At 38.6% G+C, this 16,234-nt stretch overlaps 1 protein-coding gene across 2 annotated transcripts; it reads left to right on the top strand.

Annotated features, from left to right (window-relative positions):
• Positions 1-42: 42 nt before the first annotated feature.
• LOC114471439 (dnaJ homolog subfamily C member 4-like) lies at positions 43-13,449 on the top strand. Of its 2 annotated transcripts, none has more exons than XM_028460247.1 (7): positions 43-101; positions 1,726-1,841; positions 6,843-6,933; positions 7,055-7,236; positions 10,435-10,602; positions 12,821-12,907; positions 12,983-13,449. In XM_028460247.1, exons 2-7 carry the CDS (start codon positions 1,750-1,752, stop codon positions 13,077-13,079), a joined length of 717 nt encoding a protein of 238 aa, XP_028316048.1. In that variant the 5' UTR covers positions 43-101; positions 1,726-1,749; the 3' UTR covers positions 13,080-13,449. The 2 variants fall into 2 exon arrangements, with proteins under 2 accessions (XP_028316048.1, XP_028316049.1); XM_028460248.1 differs by having other exon boundaries at positions 58-155.
• Positions 13,450-16,234: the final 2,785 nt, after the last annotated feature.

Raw genomic sequence — 16,234 nt, 5'->3', positions numbered from 1 at the left:
TACCACAACTACTGTATTTTATTGTGAAGCCGGAGTCGCTTGTTTCCGGTGTGCTGACCCTTTACTACAGGCGCAGACTGTGTTATAACAGAGCAGAGCGGGTATGTCACCTTTCCTGCTGTTACTCGCTGTTTCTTCACTTCTCATTTTCAGGAGTATGTTTGTCATATTTCGTCGACTTACCTTAACACTGATGCTTTTACTGGAGTGTGTTTTTAACGTGTTGAGCAGTTTAACAGTTCAATGCTAGGTTAGCATTAGCAACTCAGACAGCAGAACAGTGTGTTCCTTCCTGCAGCTGTGGAAGATTCATACGCACACTATGATGATGATGATGATGATGATGAGGAGACACAATAGTGATCAATAATAAGTGATCACAGTGTCAGACACTAACTGATTACACTGACCCGCCCCCTGCATTAGTTCATCTATCTATGATGTGATGTTCCTGTAGGGAAACCTCATGTTGGACTTGTCTTTTAATTTGAAAGAAACTTTTCTTTTGACAGGCATGCTGTAAAATGGATGTAGCACAGTAAAAAATATAGATTTATGTTTAAAAAAAAAGAAAAAGATGTGTTTTTTCAACTGTTATTTTTGAAAAACTAAATTTGGTTGGTCGTGATCCACTTTTTTCAATCAACCAAATTTAGTTCAGTCAGGATTGCTTTAGTGAAATTGCTTTATTTAGCATGCAGTTTTAGATTTGGTGGTAAGGCTCTGTTCTGGGACCTCTCTGCCCTTTCCAGCAGCTGCGTGGAGAGCCCGAAGCGAAAGGAGCTCCCATTCACTTTTCCATGAGTTACATGGAGAGGCATAAGCAGAGAGAGCGGTCAGCAGGACCCTCTGGAACAGAATTACAGGCGTTAGTATCTTCAATTCAACGTTATATAGCGCAATTTCATCTTGACACGCTATCAAAGATATAAAATGTTTTGTAAGAACAAGGAAAACCTCATTTATCCACAGGACAGAAGGAAGAGAACAGAACAGGATAGAGTGTTAGAACATCAGAGTGTCCCGGATTATTTGAGCTGTTGCCATCTGTTTAATTAGAGGAAGCGCTGGGGTGTTGAGAGGCGTTTGCGAACGAAGCTTGCGAAAGTAGGCGTGTTTGCGGTGATTTAAATACAGTGGCGTGACTCACTCTAACCAATGGGAAGCATGGAACATGATCAGCTGGATGATTAACTAATTAGGGGATGTATGCTGTCAGCTGGTAGGGCTGGCTAACTTGACATTCGTGCCTGCCTGAACTAAGGCGATGCTCAATTTTTTCAAAAATAGCTGTTGAAAACACACATATAGTCTTTTTAAAAACATGAATCTCTTTATTTTCCTGTGAAACATGCATTTCACCCCATTCCTGTCAAAAGAAAAGTTTCTTTCAAAATAAAAGACAAGTCCAACAGGAGAGATATAAAGTACTTTAAGTTTATTTTTGACCAGCTGTCTGTGACCCACCCAGTACAGGTCCATGATCCACTTTTGGGACCCGACCCACCAGTAGCAAATCGCTGATTTAGAGATAATGATAATGCTGGAGATGACTCTGGTTCACCACCAATATCACAATTATTTGATCATGTGACCTTTGTGCGCACATCACTGCACATATAGTCATTCTCTTTGTTAGTTGCAATGTTTCACCCTTTATTCTTTGGTGTGTGCAGCCGTTCTGTCATGATAAGAACATGAGCTGATGTTAACATCTGTCATCAGGTCTTCCCAAGGAAATCTCCCATAATGCAGCTGGAGGCTCAGCTGCGTCTTTGTCAGAGCTGTTTTTGGTGCTGTAAGAATGGACTACGGCTGCTCTCCCAGAGTTACTCACACAGGTGATGTGTGTGTGCGTGTGCGTGGGCGTGCGTGCGTGCGTGCGTGTGTGTGTCACTGCTTACGCTCAGTGACCTCATTTTTCAACCTTGCGTGAAAACGGTTGTAAATCTGAGTGCACATTGTGTTGTACGACGGGACCAACGTGGGACTTATGAATCATTTGTATCTGACCAATCTCAGCTCACCAATGATCAGGTGTTGATAGATGCAGCGGCTGAATTTGATCATCATTGGCCATGGTTACATGATGTTTTTTCATTCGGAATTAGTTATTCCAAATTAAATCATTCAGAATTAAAGTGTTCTGCTTTGTGTTTACATGGAAGTAGAAATTCCAGAACTGAGGTTTACATGTAAAACCATTTTATTCAGCTTTAGTTAATTCCACTTTAGGTCTGGGGGTTGGGAAAGGGGCGAACATGATGTATCACGTCTATTTGGAGAAACACACAACAAACCTTTTATTGTCGGCTGTAACACAGAACACCACACATGAGAACTGTTTTTACTTTTATTTTTACTGTAGTTTTGAAGCAGTAGCTCAACAATAACACACTTTGGTCCACATAGCGGAAGAGAGATATGAGCTAATCACCAGTAAATAAAGCCCAGTAAAACTTCAGAAAACAATAACCAGGAATAAATAGTTGCTCCCTGGTAAAGATAGTAGCTCTAACAACCGTTACAATGACTTGGTGATATTATAACCTGTGCAGCAGTATGGGGACGCCTTTACTCCGTCTTAGGGTGAACAGGCTTCACCCGTCCGATGAAGCTGTTCTGTTTGCTGATCTCCATGTGTGTGATAAGTCCATGTGTCCGTGTTAATGTCTGCATGTTTATGCCTTTGTCCATCCCCTTTTTCATTATATCCGTGTCTTTTAAGGCTCTTATTAAATAGTGTTGGCTCTATTCCAGGCCGCCATGTTGGATTATGGCGTCACCCAGTGCGTCATTGCCACAAGTCGCACATGCGCAAAATAACTGGAATTAACTTAAAGCGGCTTTAAGTGTTGTTAACTGTTTACATCAAAGAGGAATTATTTAATTCAGAATTAAAAAACAGAATAAACCAGCCACCTAATTCGGAATTAAACTTAATTCGGAAATAAATGAGCATTAGGAATGAAGTGTTTACAAGGTCAGGTTAAAGAGAAATTCACTTTTATTCCACTTTAAAGAGGAATTAAAGTTTCCATGTAAACGTGGCCATTAACATGATTCTCCCTCAAATATTCCTGGTCCTAAGGCCCCGCCTACTGAGGTCAAACAAACTATTGCAAGGAAATAAACGTTTCCGAGATGAAAACTAGCATTCTCACAGCTGAGGTGAAGAAAAACAAAGATGTGCTTTTCAGTAGTGTGGAAACTGGAATTTAAGGAGCTCATTTAAAAGAGAATAACGGAGGCAGTGAACAGGGTTTCCATATTGGAACTGAATCAGTCTGAGGTTTGAATGAAATGACCAATAACTGAAAATGATGGTTTAAATGAAATGTTCAACAGCCTAAATATGTGAATCCCTGCTATTTGATCAGGACAATTCTTTACATTTAGACAAGTCATGCTGGCGAACCCGAGCCCGTGCCCACCCCACACCTGCGCAGTGATCAAACCTCATATCAGGGCAGAGATCCTGAAGAGACACCCAAAAATATGTCATTTATTGGCCTCAGTGGTCCGCACGCTGGAAGTCTCAATAAATAACACATTAAAAGAAATGAAGACATTCCTTAAAAATCCTCAGTGGAGGCTGAGCTGCACTGGTTCAGCTTTGGCTCATTGCGCTGCACAGAAACATCACTTCATTCACCTTCATATTGTTGAGCAAAACAGGTTCAAATGATGTCACACACTGGGTTACACAGCAGCGTTCCCACGCAAAATCTGTTGCTGTCGTAATTGTAAATAAATTGTAATTGAGTTTAGATAATTGATTTTGTAATTGTAATTGCTATGAAAATTCCATAAAAGTTGTCAATTATAATTTAATGCAAAACTGGGGAACCATGTTACAGTTCTATGTACATTTCTACACATATGTAGTTAATTATTATTAAAACATGTTTCATATCAAACTTTCCTACATTTTACCATTAAAAAAAAGTTAAAACCTATATTTTCATTGATTAGGAAGCCTATCAATGTAACCAATAGATAGGAAATACATTAGATGATAGATATTTGCTTTTAATGTATTTTACAGCTGATTTAGGACCTGTTATCATAACAGAAAGCTAACACAAGAGGAAGGTTAACTTTTATTAGGTTATTTATTTCAGGCTCAGTAATTGTGATTAATTGTAATTGAACACTAGTAACTGAGAACGTAATTGTAATTGGCTTTCTGAGGATAAAATGTAATTGTCATTTAATTGTAATTGTAAAAAATGCTGGTCACTGTAATCATAAGTGAATTGTAATTGAACATGGATAATTGAAGACGTAAATGTAAAAAGTGTTCAAAAAGAGATGAAGGAAAAGGAGATATAGAGGAGGCCGGTGGGTGGGGTCCGCCTCAGGCCCCTCCCCATGTCTGCTGGGTTCTGGCCTGGCCCCCTCAGTTTGCCTGGGTGCCACGCTCCAGGTTAAAACTATCATTCATCCTCCTTCCTTAGAGTTAACTTTTTTTTATTGTCATTTAATTCTCTTTTTTCCTCTTCTTTTTCCCTCTCTTATCTCAATTTTATTTTGTATTTGTGTGTATGTACTGTATATGTATGTGTATATATATATATATACAGTATATATAAATATTTATATATTGTTCCTTTCCCCCACATATTTGACTATTATTACTGTAACTTGTTATTGTCTCCTCCCCTCACCCTCTAATAGCACAATACCAAAAGTATAATTGTTATATTATCAGACACGCACTTACTGTATTATAATGTATCAGATTTGCAAATATTGACTTTGGTCAATGACATTTTTAGTGTAATTGTCTCTGTCTTTGTGTTGTATGTGGCAAAGAACAAAAATGAAGACGTAATTGTAACTGAAAAATGTAATTGACCCCAACCCTGATCCGTGGGTTTATTAAAGGAACCATGTTACGCTAAATCAACTTTTCTGTGCTTTAAACATGATAAAGTGTTTTTTACCTTGATTCCTTCAATCATTAGTCAGAGGGTGATTTGCTCCTTTCTTACTGCAGGGTGAGCCCAAACACCTCGCTCCAATTTGATGACGCGTTCCCACTTTGATGATGAATTTGACGTGGCACTGAGCTGGAGAAGCCACGCCTCCAGGAAGCTCTCTGCTGTTATAACATGTAAACAGACACGCCCACAAAGGTGAGCATTTCAGCATCCTTCGCGCAGTGCTGTGTATGTATTTTCTACAGTCTATGTATGTACCGGTGAATGCCCCGCCCCCACGCTCTGTCAGCAGCATGAGCCCGGCTACGGAGTGAGTGGGAGGAGGGCGGAGAGGAGGAAGTCAGTCTCCCGCCTATAGACACGCCCATTCATGAATATGCATAAGCAGGATGCAAATCGGCCTGTTTGTAGAGTTGCTCAGAAAGAGACTTTTCAGAGGCTAAAACTCTGGAAAACAGACGAGTTTGGGAAAATAAACCTCAAATACTATGTTTTTAAGGTTCTTAGAACAAATGGAGATGGTGAACAATAGCATGACATGGAAAACTGTCTTTAGCCCGTGGGACTTTATGACGGCAGGGGATCTAAAACTGTCTTACTCAAACAAGAATTCCCCCTCTACCTTGTCTCCGAAGCTGGCTGCCTATTCTCTATTATTGTTATCTAATAAAGAAAAGGACTAAGTGTACTTCCTCCTATTGGAAGTCTATCATATTTTTGGTTTATGAGTAGTCTCGCTATAGTTTTGTTGGATTGATATTAGGACCCATCCAATATACAGTTGGTCGAAGCTGGAAACAACTCTTTTTTACAACAGCATGAGTTAGCCCACCCCGGACACCTCTGTTAAGAGGATTCCAAGGGCAGGCTCACTTACCAGAGGCCTAGAAGTCTGTCCTCCACTCAGGCGCCGTCTCAGATGTGGGTGTTTGCAGGCGGGTAATTTAATCAAGTAGGCTTCTTAATAGTTAATGAATTTTTATTATAGGTTTACAAAAATTAAAAGTCAATCAAAAAAGTTTCAAAGTATCAAAGTCTTAAACTATCAGCCGATAGAGAAAGAAGGTTTCATGAACAGCTAGAATGTCCGTGTAAGAGAAGCCCCCGAACACAATAATCAGTGGTATATATAGTCTGAAGCATGGCGTGATAATATGTCATAATACATGATCTGACCACCTAAGCGAATAGAAAAATAGGACAAAAGTTCACACAGATGTCATGGCCCAGCTGGCGTAACAGGTGTTCACAAAGGGTGGTTTCCACACTAGTTGTTGTTCGTGGTTAACACTTGATACATAACAAGGTGTTGTCTTCCTGTTAAGTAAAGTGTGACTTCTTACACCTAAAGTGTGACTGCTCACACCTCGAGGTGATAGTTTTAGCACCTTCTGTGGAAAACAGGTGTTGTTTTGGGTATCACTTAACATTTACTTTGCAGCTGTGTCTTTACAGAAAGCATTAAACAGGTGTGACATGTCAGAACAGGCGAATAGCTGTAATGGTTAAATAAGCATTTCTTTTGCAGAATAATGAATGAATGATTAATACACACCATACAACAAAAACCAAAAAAGTGCAGTTGTCAAGCTTTTTAAATTCATTTTATTTCATTTTAATTATCTGTTTTGATCTGTTCTGAATGTGTGTCTGCTTATGTTTAATACTTTATTTTCGTTCTCACAGGTTTGCCTACACGAGCTCAGACCTGACGTGAGACCTGATCGTAGCGTACGCTCACCTCACAGTTGATAAATACTGACGTTTGCGTGAATTTGGTAGAACGCACATTGCACGCTCAGATCTGAACGTATGAACGGATGATAAATGAGGGCCAGTGAGTGTGTGTCTGTGGTTTGTAGATGTTGACGTGTGAGTTTTACTTTGTCATTACAGAAAAGCTGTGAACTACTACGACCTGCTGGGCGTGAAGTCAGACGCCTCGTTGGACGAGATTAAAAATGCTTTTTTTGATAAATCTAAAAAGGTATTCATTATTTATGAATATAATTGTTACATGCGTGTTTGTGGAGATGTTGAGCACTAACACGAGCATCTGTGGCCTCACGCTGCACTTTGAGCTCTGACTCTGAACCTCCTTCCTACAGCTGCACCCAGACAGTGACCCTTCCAACCCAACACTGCACAGCCAGTTTGTGGAGCTGAACGAGGCGTACAGAGTTCTGAGCAAAGATCCGAGCAGGAAAGCTTATGACTTCAAAATCCACCATCCGTACAGTGGGAGCCAGGTCTACAGGTCTGCCTCCAGCCACAGCACGTACCAGCCCAGGTGAGATATTCACGTCAACTTCATCAACTTTACTTGTATAGCACCAGATGCAACATAGTGCGCTCAAGGCACTCATCACAAGTAATAAACGTGTGTTTTAACTAGTGGTGGGACTCGATTAAAAAATTAAAAATGTAATTAATTATGGAGGTAGATTTTTGTCTTTATTGTTCAGTCAAAAAAAAACATTTTCAATCAAAGAAAAAAAAGTGTTCAAATGCAAAAAAATATTTGAGACCCAAATAATTGCATTTGAATTTCGTTATTTTTTTTAATTTTTTGATTGAATAATAAATTAATTCGATTTTTTATTTTTGATGTTTTTATTTCTATTTTTGATTGAAGTCATCTTTTAGTATTTAGGCCGTAGTACATTTGAGTTTTTATAATTCAATCAAAAAACACTTTTCAATGAAATACAAAAAAAAAATCACTTCAATCAAACAAACAAAAAACAATTCAATCAAAAACAAGTTTACTTCAATAAAAAAATCAATATTTTCAATCAAAGAAAAAAGTGTTCAATTGCAAAAACATGTTTGAGGCCGAAATAATTGCAATTTTTTATTGAAAAGGTTCATCTTTTTGTATTTGGGCCATATTATGGGTAGTACATTTGTGCATTTTTTATTCAATCATAAAATAAACATTTTAATTGAAGAAAAAAATTCAATCAAAAAAATATTTTCGTGAAACGTGAAAAAATTAAGCCCCAAAAAAATTGTTTGAAATTTTTTTTTTCTTTGATTGAAATCAAATACGTTTTGAAGCTATTTTTTTGATTGAATAATAAAGACACAAATCTACCTCTATAATTATATAGATACTGTGTAATTAATTAATCTCAAATAATTGTGAATGAGAAGCAACATTTTTCAATTTAAATGGATTTTTGTATATAACTGAATCAATGAAAACACTAAATTAGCTTCAACAAGAAAAATAGTGATATTTTCATCACTCAGTGCTAACATAATGTGCAACAAAAAGAATATTATGATTATAAACTTAGATTTTTGTAAACTATCTAAAACAAATGTGTTTTTGTGTAGTATAGTAAAAACAACACTTAGTACAGAACATTCCAGAGAAGTGGAAACTGAACAGTGCAAAATAGTTAGAATATCCATGGCATTAAATAAATAGACTAAATGGTGAAATATTCTTTCTACGTAGCAGTTCATAAGTTGGGTGATCGTCTACAATCTAGATCTAGTCTACTCTGTGGTCATGTTTTTGGATTGTGGGCAGAAGCTGGAGTACCCGGAGAAAACCCATGCAGCACAGGGAGAACATGCAAACTCCACACAGAAAGGACAGAAGTGTCCACCACAGGGCTTGTACCCAGGACCTTCATCCAGGACGTGCTAACCACTACACCCCCGTGTGCCCCCCACACATGTTTTAGTAATACATTTGTACACATATTACCTGCAATAAAAGCATGTTCACACTCCGTCGTGTTTAGTTACTGTGGAGGTATTTACACCACTGCAGAAACTAAAGCAGAGCTGGTTTCACCCTGGGACTCACATTGTTCCACTGTCATTAAATCATGACCCACTTTTTTTAAGAATTCCAGCAACAAATTTAGTTTTTCAAAAGTAGCTGTTGAAAACACACATACAGTGTATAGTATTTTTTTTTTTAATATGTAAATCTATATATTTTCCTGTGCAACATGCATTTCACAGCATGCCTGTCAAAAGAAAAGTTTCTTTCGACATAAAAGACAAGTACAACATGAGAGACATTTAAGAGTAACTAAACCCCTGCTGACCTGCCACTAGGGGGAAAATCAAAAAATGCCTTTATTATGGGCCAGTGTCAGCGTCATGGGGGGGCACTTGCAGGCAGTGCCCCCCACAGCTGACCTACTGTGCCCCCCACATACACACACACTTTTCCCAATACAGGGGGAGCTTTTTGTTAATCAAAGAAATCTGATTGGCTATCGCAACTGACTGTGTCCATTCACTGACAGCGGACGGGAGTCTGCTCCATAGATATAATATACCGTGGTGTAATTGTTTTACATTTGTGCTAATGAACGTACCCTAGAGCTGTTGTTAGGATCAGCCAATAGAATGTGTATATATATCTATGGCCTGCTCTGTTGATTCACGTGACGTCACTCACATTACTGCATCGCGACAAAGCAAGGGCGAAAAATTCAGATGGAGAGCAGGAAACTTGAGAATCTGCTGTCTGAAATAATCAAAATGCCCATGTTTTGTGGAGTTTACGGCTGCTCCAGTCGTTCTAATCGAGAAAAGTAAAAGAGATTTTATAGAGTACCGAAAATTAACTCTGTTATAGGCGTTACTGCTGTAGCAGTAAGACACGCCCAGTCAGGAAGCCGGTCAGTGCAGAGAGAGCTGGGAATACACACATGATGTGTCTGTACACACACGCACACACACACACGGCGAGTTCACAGCTGCGATGTGTCACTACAATCACAGGCACACACAATCACGACGTGAAGCTCACACACAGCCCTAGAGCCCTGCTCTCCCACCACCTCATGGCACGCACACAGCAATAAGATGCACGTCCGCGCACACACAGAGACAGATGGGAATGCACACATGATGTGTCTGTACATACACACATAACACTTAATGAACACTCTGATTAGTGCATAATCAGCTCTTTTCAGAGTCAAAAACATCACCGTTGAAGAACAAAGTTCCACATTGGAGCTGTCAGTGCTCACAGAGGACTGTGATTGGAGGAAACCCTCCTCCCTCCTCTCAGTTTTTTTAGGCGGGGCGGGACCAACAGTGAAAGTTAGTGACACTCGATAATCTCTCTCAGCCAATAGCAAAATTCAGTTATAATAGCCGGTGTTCAACCCATAGAGGGCAGTCACTCTACATTGATAAAGTACTTGGGGGACTAGGATTAATAAACAGCACTACTTAATACCCAAATACATATGTATTCAGTAGAAAAGTGGGTTTGGGGTTTAGTTACTCTTTAAGTATTTTATTTTTTTACCAGCTGTCCGAGACCTACTTTTGGGTCCTGTTGAGAATCACTGGTAACTACAGTATACCGTATATCTGCCTGACTTTCACATCTTATCTTTAGATGAACATCCATCCCTGGCCGATTGTCCCACAGAGCTCATTTGTTTCCATCACTGTGATTCCAGTAATCGTCCTTCGCCATTGTTGTTCTTTCTCTCAACAGCCAAGAAGCCCAGGAACACATCCGCTACTGGGAGCAGTTTAGGCAGTCCCAGTCTCAGGAGATGACGTTGGAGGAGCAGCAGAGGAGGAGCAGGAGGAACTTCAGGCTGGTGGCATACTGTATGGTTGCCATGGTGCTCAGCGTTGGAGCGCACTTTATATTCTTTAGGTGAGAGACATCCTATTTGACATGGGCTCAACAGTGTCGGGCATTGGGGTCTCTCACTCTCATTGGTCCTCATTTATCAACCTGGAGTAAAAACAGGACCAACATGAGACAATCGTATCTGACCAATCCCAGTGTACAAATGATCGGGTGTTGATAAATGCGGCGGCTGAATTTGACCATCTTTAACATGTCAAGCCCTCCTGTTTCGGAGGCCCCGCCCACTAAGGTCAAACAAGAAAACAAACATTTTAAGATGAACTTCGGCATCCTCACATCAGAGGTGGAGCAAAACAAATATTTGCTTTTTGAACATGTGAAAACTAGACTTAAAGAAGCTAATTTAAACTCTCTGTGGAAAAATAATAATAATAATAATAATAATAATAATAATAATAATAATAATAATGACTTGGATTTATAGAGCGCTTTTTTCGAGGAGACTCAAAGCGTGTTACAGAAACCATTATTCATTCACACAAGTCACTCACATCAGTCATACCAGCGGTGGTAAGCTACAATGTAGCTACAGCTGCCTTGGGGCATACTGACAGAAGCGTGGCTGCCAGTTAGCTCCTACGGCCCCTCTGACCACCACCAACATTCATGCACAATTCATACTCATTCATACGAGGCAATGTGGGTAAAGGGCCTTGCCCAAGGACACAACGACAATGATTTGGATAGAGCGGGATTCGAACCTCCAACCCTTCGGTTGCTGCAAGCCCAAATTCACAACAGAGTTCCTGGAGAGACACAATCCGTTTATATCAGCTTCAGTCTGCACACTTAAGGCAATAAATGTCACATTAAAAGAAATAAATGATCGAAACAGAAAAAAAGCCATAAAAATGACTAAATGATGTGCACGTGGAGCAGAGTTTATTAGCGAGGTTATACGATAACCAAAAATGTAATAATAATAATTATATAAATTGATTTTTATTTGTTTAATTTGTTTTAATCATCCAATTAGATCTGTTCTTAATGTGTGTCTATTATGCTTAAATGACAGCTGAGGCTTGTTTAGCTGATATCTGGAGTTTCTGAGAAACGTCTCGATGTCCCGCCCTAAACAGTCCACTTCCTCCCCCTGCCTCTGCCAATCTACCAGAAGCCACGCCTCTACTTTTCTGCATGCGCATGGCGGAACATAACAAGGTTTCATTGGGTCACATTGATATATGTCTATGGGTCAGGTAAGAGCCATAATCATATTTACCTGTTTGCTGTTGTGATGCGTGGCCTTGTTTACGTGCACAGTTCCTCATTCACTTTGATTGACAGTCTCATAAACAGGAAGTCAAAGCCTATTGGCTGGGCGCACTCGCCGATCGCTTCCATTTGTATAGGGGTCTATAGGTCATTCATATACATGAATGTATATACATTCATGTATATGAATGCCCACCAGCAGTAGACCATAGTAAAAGACTAGGTATTTTTATGAATTTCAAAAGAATCATACATAAACATAGATTTCTCAGAAACTCCAGATATTAACTTTAAAGCTCTATTTTCAGTGTCAGTCAGGTTTTGCTGCTGCACCACTAATCCACACACTCAGATTTACATGAACTCAAACCTGACGTAAGATCTGATCGTAACGTACGCTCTGGTCAAAATTGACAAATACCGAATCTTGCGTAAATATAGTCGAACGCACGTCATACGCTCATATCTGAACGTATGAACGGTTGATAAATGAGGGCCATTGTCTGTTATAGTAAAGAAAAACTGCAAGATGGGAGTATTTTTATTTTTATGAACACATTTGAATGATTTGGGGCGACTGTGACTCAGGTGGTAGTGGGTCGTCTTCTGATCGAGAGGTTGGGGGTTCGATCCCAGTACCTGACTGTGTCGAAGTGTTCTTGGGCAAGACACTGAACCCTAAGTTGCTCCCAGTGGTCGACTAGCGCCTTGCATGGCAGTCCTGTCCCACTGGTGTGTGAATGTGAGAGTGATTGGGTGAATGAGCTGATATGTAAAGCGCTTTGAGACTGTTTCAGTGTGGTTATAAAGCTCTATATAAAATCAAGTCCATTTACCATTTAATAAAGATACGTTGTTGCATTATGATTAATAGAAACATAATTAAGTTTCAACACAATCAAAGAGAACAATCACTAATATTTCATTCAATTTGTTTGAAAGTGACACATCCACTAACCAGGGAGATTCTTTTTTCCTGAGTCAGCATTTTCTTTCACTGTCTTAGGAAACTGGAGGAGGTTCACAATAACTTCATGGATGAAAAAGATCGAGCAATCACAGAAATATACAACGAAGCCAAAGAAAGGGCCAGGTGAGTGTTTCTTCTCCTACTGATGGGGAATTTGTTTACCAACACAAGCCGAGTCTGATTCCATCTCCTCCTCAGGCTCAACGGCTTCAGGAAGCAGACAGAAATCCTGCGGCAGAAACACGCTGAGTTTCTGGGGAAGTACAAGATCAGTAACGAAGGAGAAGACAAGTAGGAGCTCCTCCCCCTGTGATGAGGATGATGATGATGGTGGTTTTACTACCAGCAGGAGAAACACTGGATGTGTTAGTTTTAGAACTGAAACTTGTTCTCACGTGTGTTTCTGCTCTACTTTATTGGGCTGAATTTCACCTGACGAGACTCTTAAAGAACTGGTCAGATATCTGACATGCTAACGTTAGGCTATGCTAATGTGAAGCAGACAGGTGTTATAAACCATGATGGACCAGTATATTCAATGCAATGCTTGGTGTGTTGAGGAAAAAAAACACAGTTGAGAGGCCACGCCCTCCTTTCGTGTATTATCCAATGAGCAAAGGAGGCAGCTGTCAGGGTTGGGGTTGAATTACAATTTTCTATTACAATTACGTTTTCAATTTTACCTGTGTTCAATTGCACCACAATTGAGGAGGACCCCACCCACCGGCCTCCTCTATATCTCCTTTTCCTTTGTCTCTTTTTAAACACTCTTTTTACAATTACATCTTCAATTACCCATGTTCAATTACAATTCATTTATGATTACAGTGACCAGCATTTTTCCCAAATAAAAATAAATTACAATTATTTTGCATCCTCAGAAAGTCAATTACAATTACATTCTCAATTACTTAAGTTCAATACAATTAATCACAATTACTGAGCCTGTGTTAGCATTCTGTTAGCATCTCTTATGATAACGGGTCCTAAATCAGCTGTAAAATACACTAAAAACAAAAATCATCTCATTTATTTCCTATCTATTGGTTTCCTTGTCAGGCTTCCTAATCAATTAAAATATAGGTTTTAATATTTTTGGTGTGGGTGTTTGAGCCTTTTTTGTGTATTTTTTTAAAATTGTAAAATTGATATGGAACATATCCTACTAACTCTAACAATTTAATTACAATTACAACAGCAACATGTTTTTTAAATAAAAATTATAATTATGCCATATTTTTAATTTATTATCAGTTACGTGATTACAATTATAATTGACCCCAACCTTGGCTGGTTTTAATCATGTTTTAATGAAGATAATCAGGACATTTTCCCCTTTATCCATGATATTCCTGGTCACTTTGTTCAGATAAGTCAATGATATCCTTATATTTACTGTACCTACTGTACATTGTGCAGTTTTAGTCATTCTGTGAATTCAAAAGGAAGTAAAAATGTTGTTCCAAACAGAAGCTTGGTTTGCACATAACAAAATGAGTTTGAAACATAATTTCATCACAACTGAATGTTATTTAGATTTGACCAATGTCATTATAATGTAAAACAGAAGGATTAAATCACTGAATGTTATGTTCACCTCTACAGACAAAGTTCTCCGTTTGACCTCAAAGGTTTTAAGTGTTTGTGATTGTCTTTATGATGCCTTATTTGTTTCTTGAAAAGAAAAGAACTAAAACTGTTTCTCACTTTTTGTCTTTTTAATCCTTGTAATTTAGTTCAAACTTACCATTGGGGCTTCTCAGTAGGGGGCGCTGCCCCCTCTACAGAACAATCAGAACAAGAGAAAAATCCACTCCTAACTACATAACACAAACCTGAGCAGTCTGCACGTGTTTATTGATCTAAATAGATGGACGGATGGATTTTACTGCAAGTTATTTTAGGGAAATGGGAATTTATGGAGAGGCTCAAAATATATTTTTTTGTCAACAAATCAGAGGCTGGTCTCTGATTGGCTGCTTAACTTTTTTCTTTTTTTTAATAATTTTTTTTCTCAATATTCACAATTTTTATACGGTGTTTCACAGTGTTTCTGAAATTGGGGTACGTGTACCCCTAGGGGTACGCGATGGCACTACAGGGGGTACTTGAGAGAGAGAGAGAGAGAGTGAAATGAAAACCCCATGTTTTTTATAATGTTTATTTTTAGTTAGAAATGATGATCGTAAAAAAAATATTACCAGCAACTCACAAAACGACAACAAAAACACAAAATAATATAAAAAATATGCCGAATAATAAAAACAAACAACAACAAAATGCACAAAATTACACCAAAAACACACACATTAAGAGAGAAAAATACTTACTATTACCAGCAACACATAAAACCACAACTAATACACACTAAATGAGAGTTAAAAACATGTAAAATCACTGCAAAATACACAAAACTAACAGAGAAACAAACAAACGACACCAGTAATACACACTGAGAGAATCATTTAAATAAAACCAGCACATAAAAATGACAGCAAAAACACACAAGAGAAAAATATACTGAATGATAAAAAGAACAGACAAAAAACAACAGAATACACAAAATGACACCAAAAACACACGAAATTACACAAACGAAAATGAACAAATAAAGGGTCAGTCTTGGTCCCACATTATAGGCATGAGATGACCGGAAATTATACAAACCATAGAAATAAATCTATTCCGGAACCACTAAATCAGTGTTTTTCAACCTCAGGATCAGGGCCCCAGGTGGGGTCGCGTGAAATTTCAGAAAATTTTAAATAGATTTTTAATTATTATTATGAAAACAACACACAATCTTAAACAAAAGCATTTGTATACTTTCACTTTGTGAAATATCAGAAGAATACACTGTATAAAATCAGAAGGATTGTGATTGGACGAGGTTCCACACAGCCCTGGCTCACCTTTGATTGGTCAATAAATCAGTCTGATTAGAAGAAGAAGCAGGGGAATAAAGGACTGACCAATCAGTGCTTCTTTTCTATTTATAGGAACCTCATATAAAACCTTGATTTGTCCTCAGTGAATCACAGCGTGAGGTTGTGCTGTAGCAGCCATCGCGCTCACCTGTGTCTCCAAACCATTTCTGTTTTTAAAATCACAGCTGGGTTATTTCATAAAATGCTTCATGTTGTTTTGTGCTTTAAAAAAGATTAGTGCTGTTTTGTTTTAAATTCATTAACAACGGTTCAAATTTACTATCAGTTTTTTTTTAGCTCAGGCCCTGCATCAGTAGCTGATAACACACTGTGTACTGTCCCTGTATTGCTCTCAGACACCCTCACCCTCATGTGGCGTGTGAGTGGTTCTTTATAACCCAAACACACAACCATGACTGAGTTGTGGTGTAGACAAGTCTACACACACACACACACACACACACACACAGGTGGGAGATGAGGCTCATGGGAGAATTTAGTGCTGACTAAATTTTATGACTTT

The sequence above is a fragment of the Gouania willdenowi genome, chromosome 10 (assembly GCF_900634775.1).
Source record: "Gouania willdenowi chromosome 10, fGouWil2.1, whole genome shotgun sequence".
NCBI classification, from domain to species: domain Eukaryota; kingdom Metazoa; phylum Chordata; class Actinopteri; order Blenniiformes; family Gobiesocidae; genus Gouania; species Gouania willdenowi.
Note: the sequence above shows the minus strand (reverse complement) of the source record. Positions and strands in the feature narration are given on the sequence as shown.

Bases quoted from the DNA above. Each gene is read 5' to 3' on its own strand.
- LOC114471439 (XM_028460247.1), top strand. From the start codon at position 1,750: ATGCAGCTGGAGGCTCAGCTGCGTCTTTGTCAGAGCTGTTTTTGGTGC. The intron at 1,842-6,842 runs GTGATGTGTGTG...TTGTCATTACAG, and splicing joins TCCCAGAGTTACTCACACAG to AAAAGCTGTGAACTACTACG. The intron at 7,237-10,434 runs GTGAGATATTCA...TTCTCTCAACAG, and splicing joins CACAGCACGTACCAGCCCAG to CCAAGAAGCCCAGGAACACA.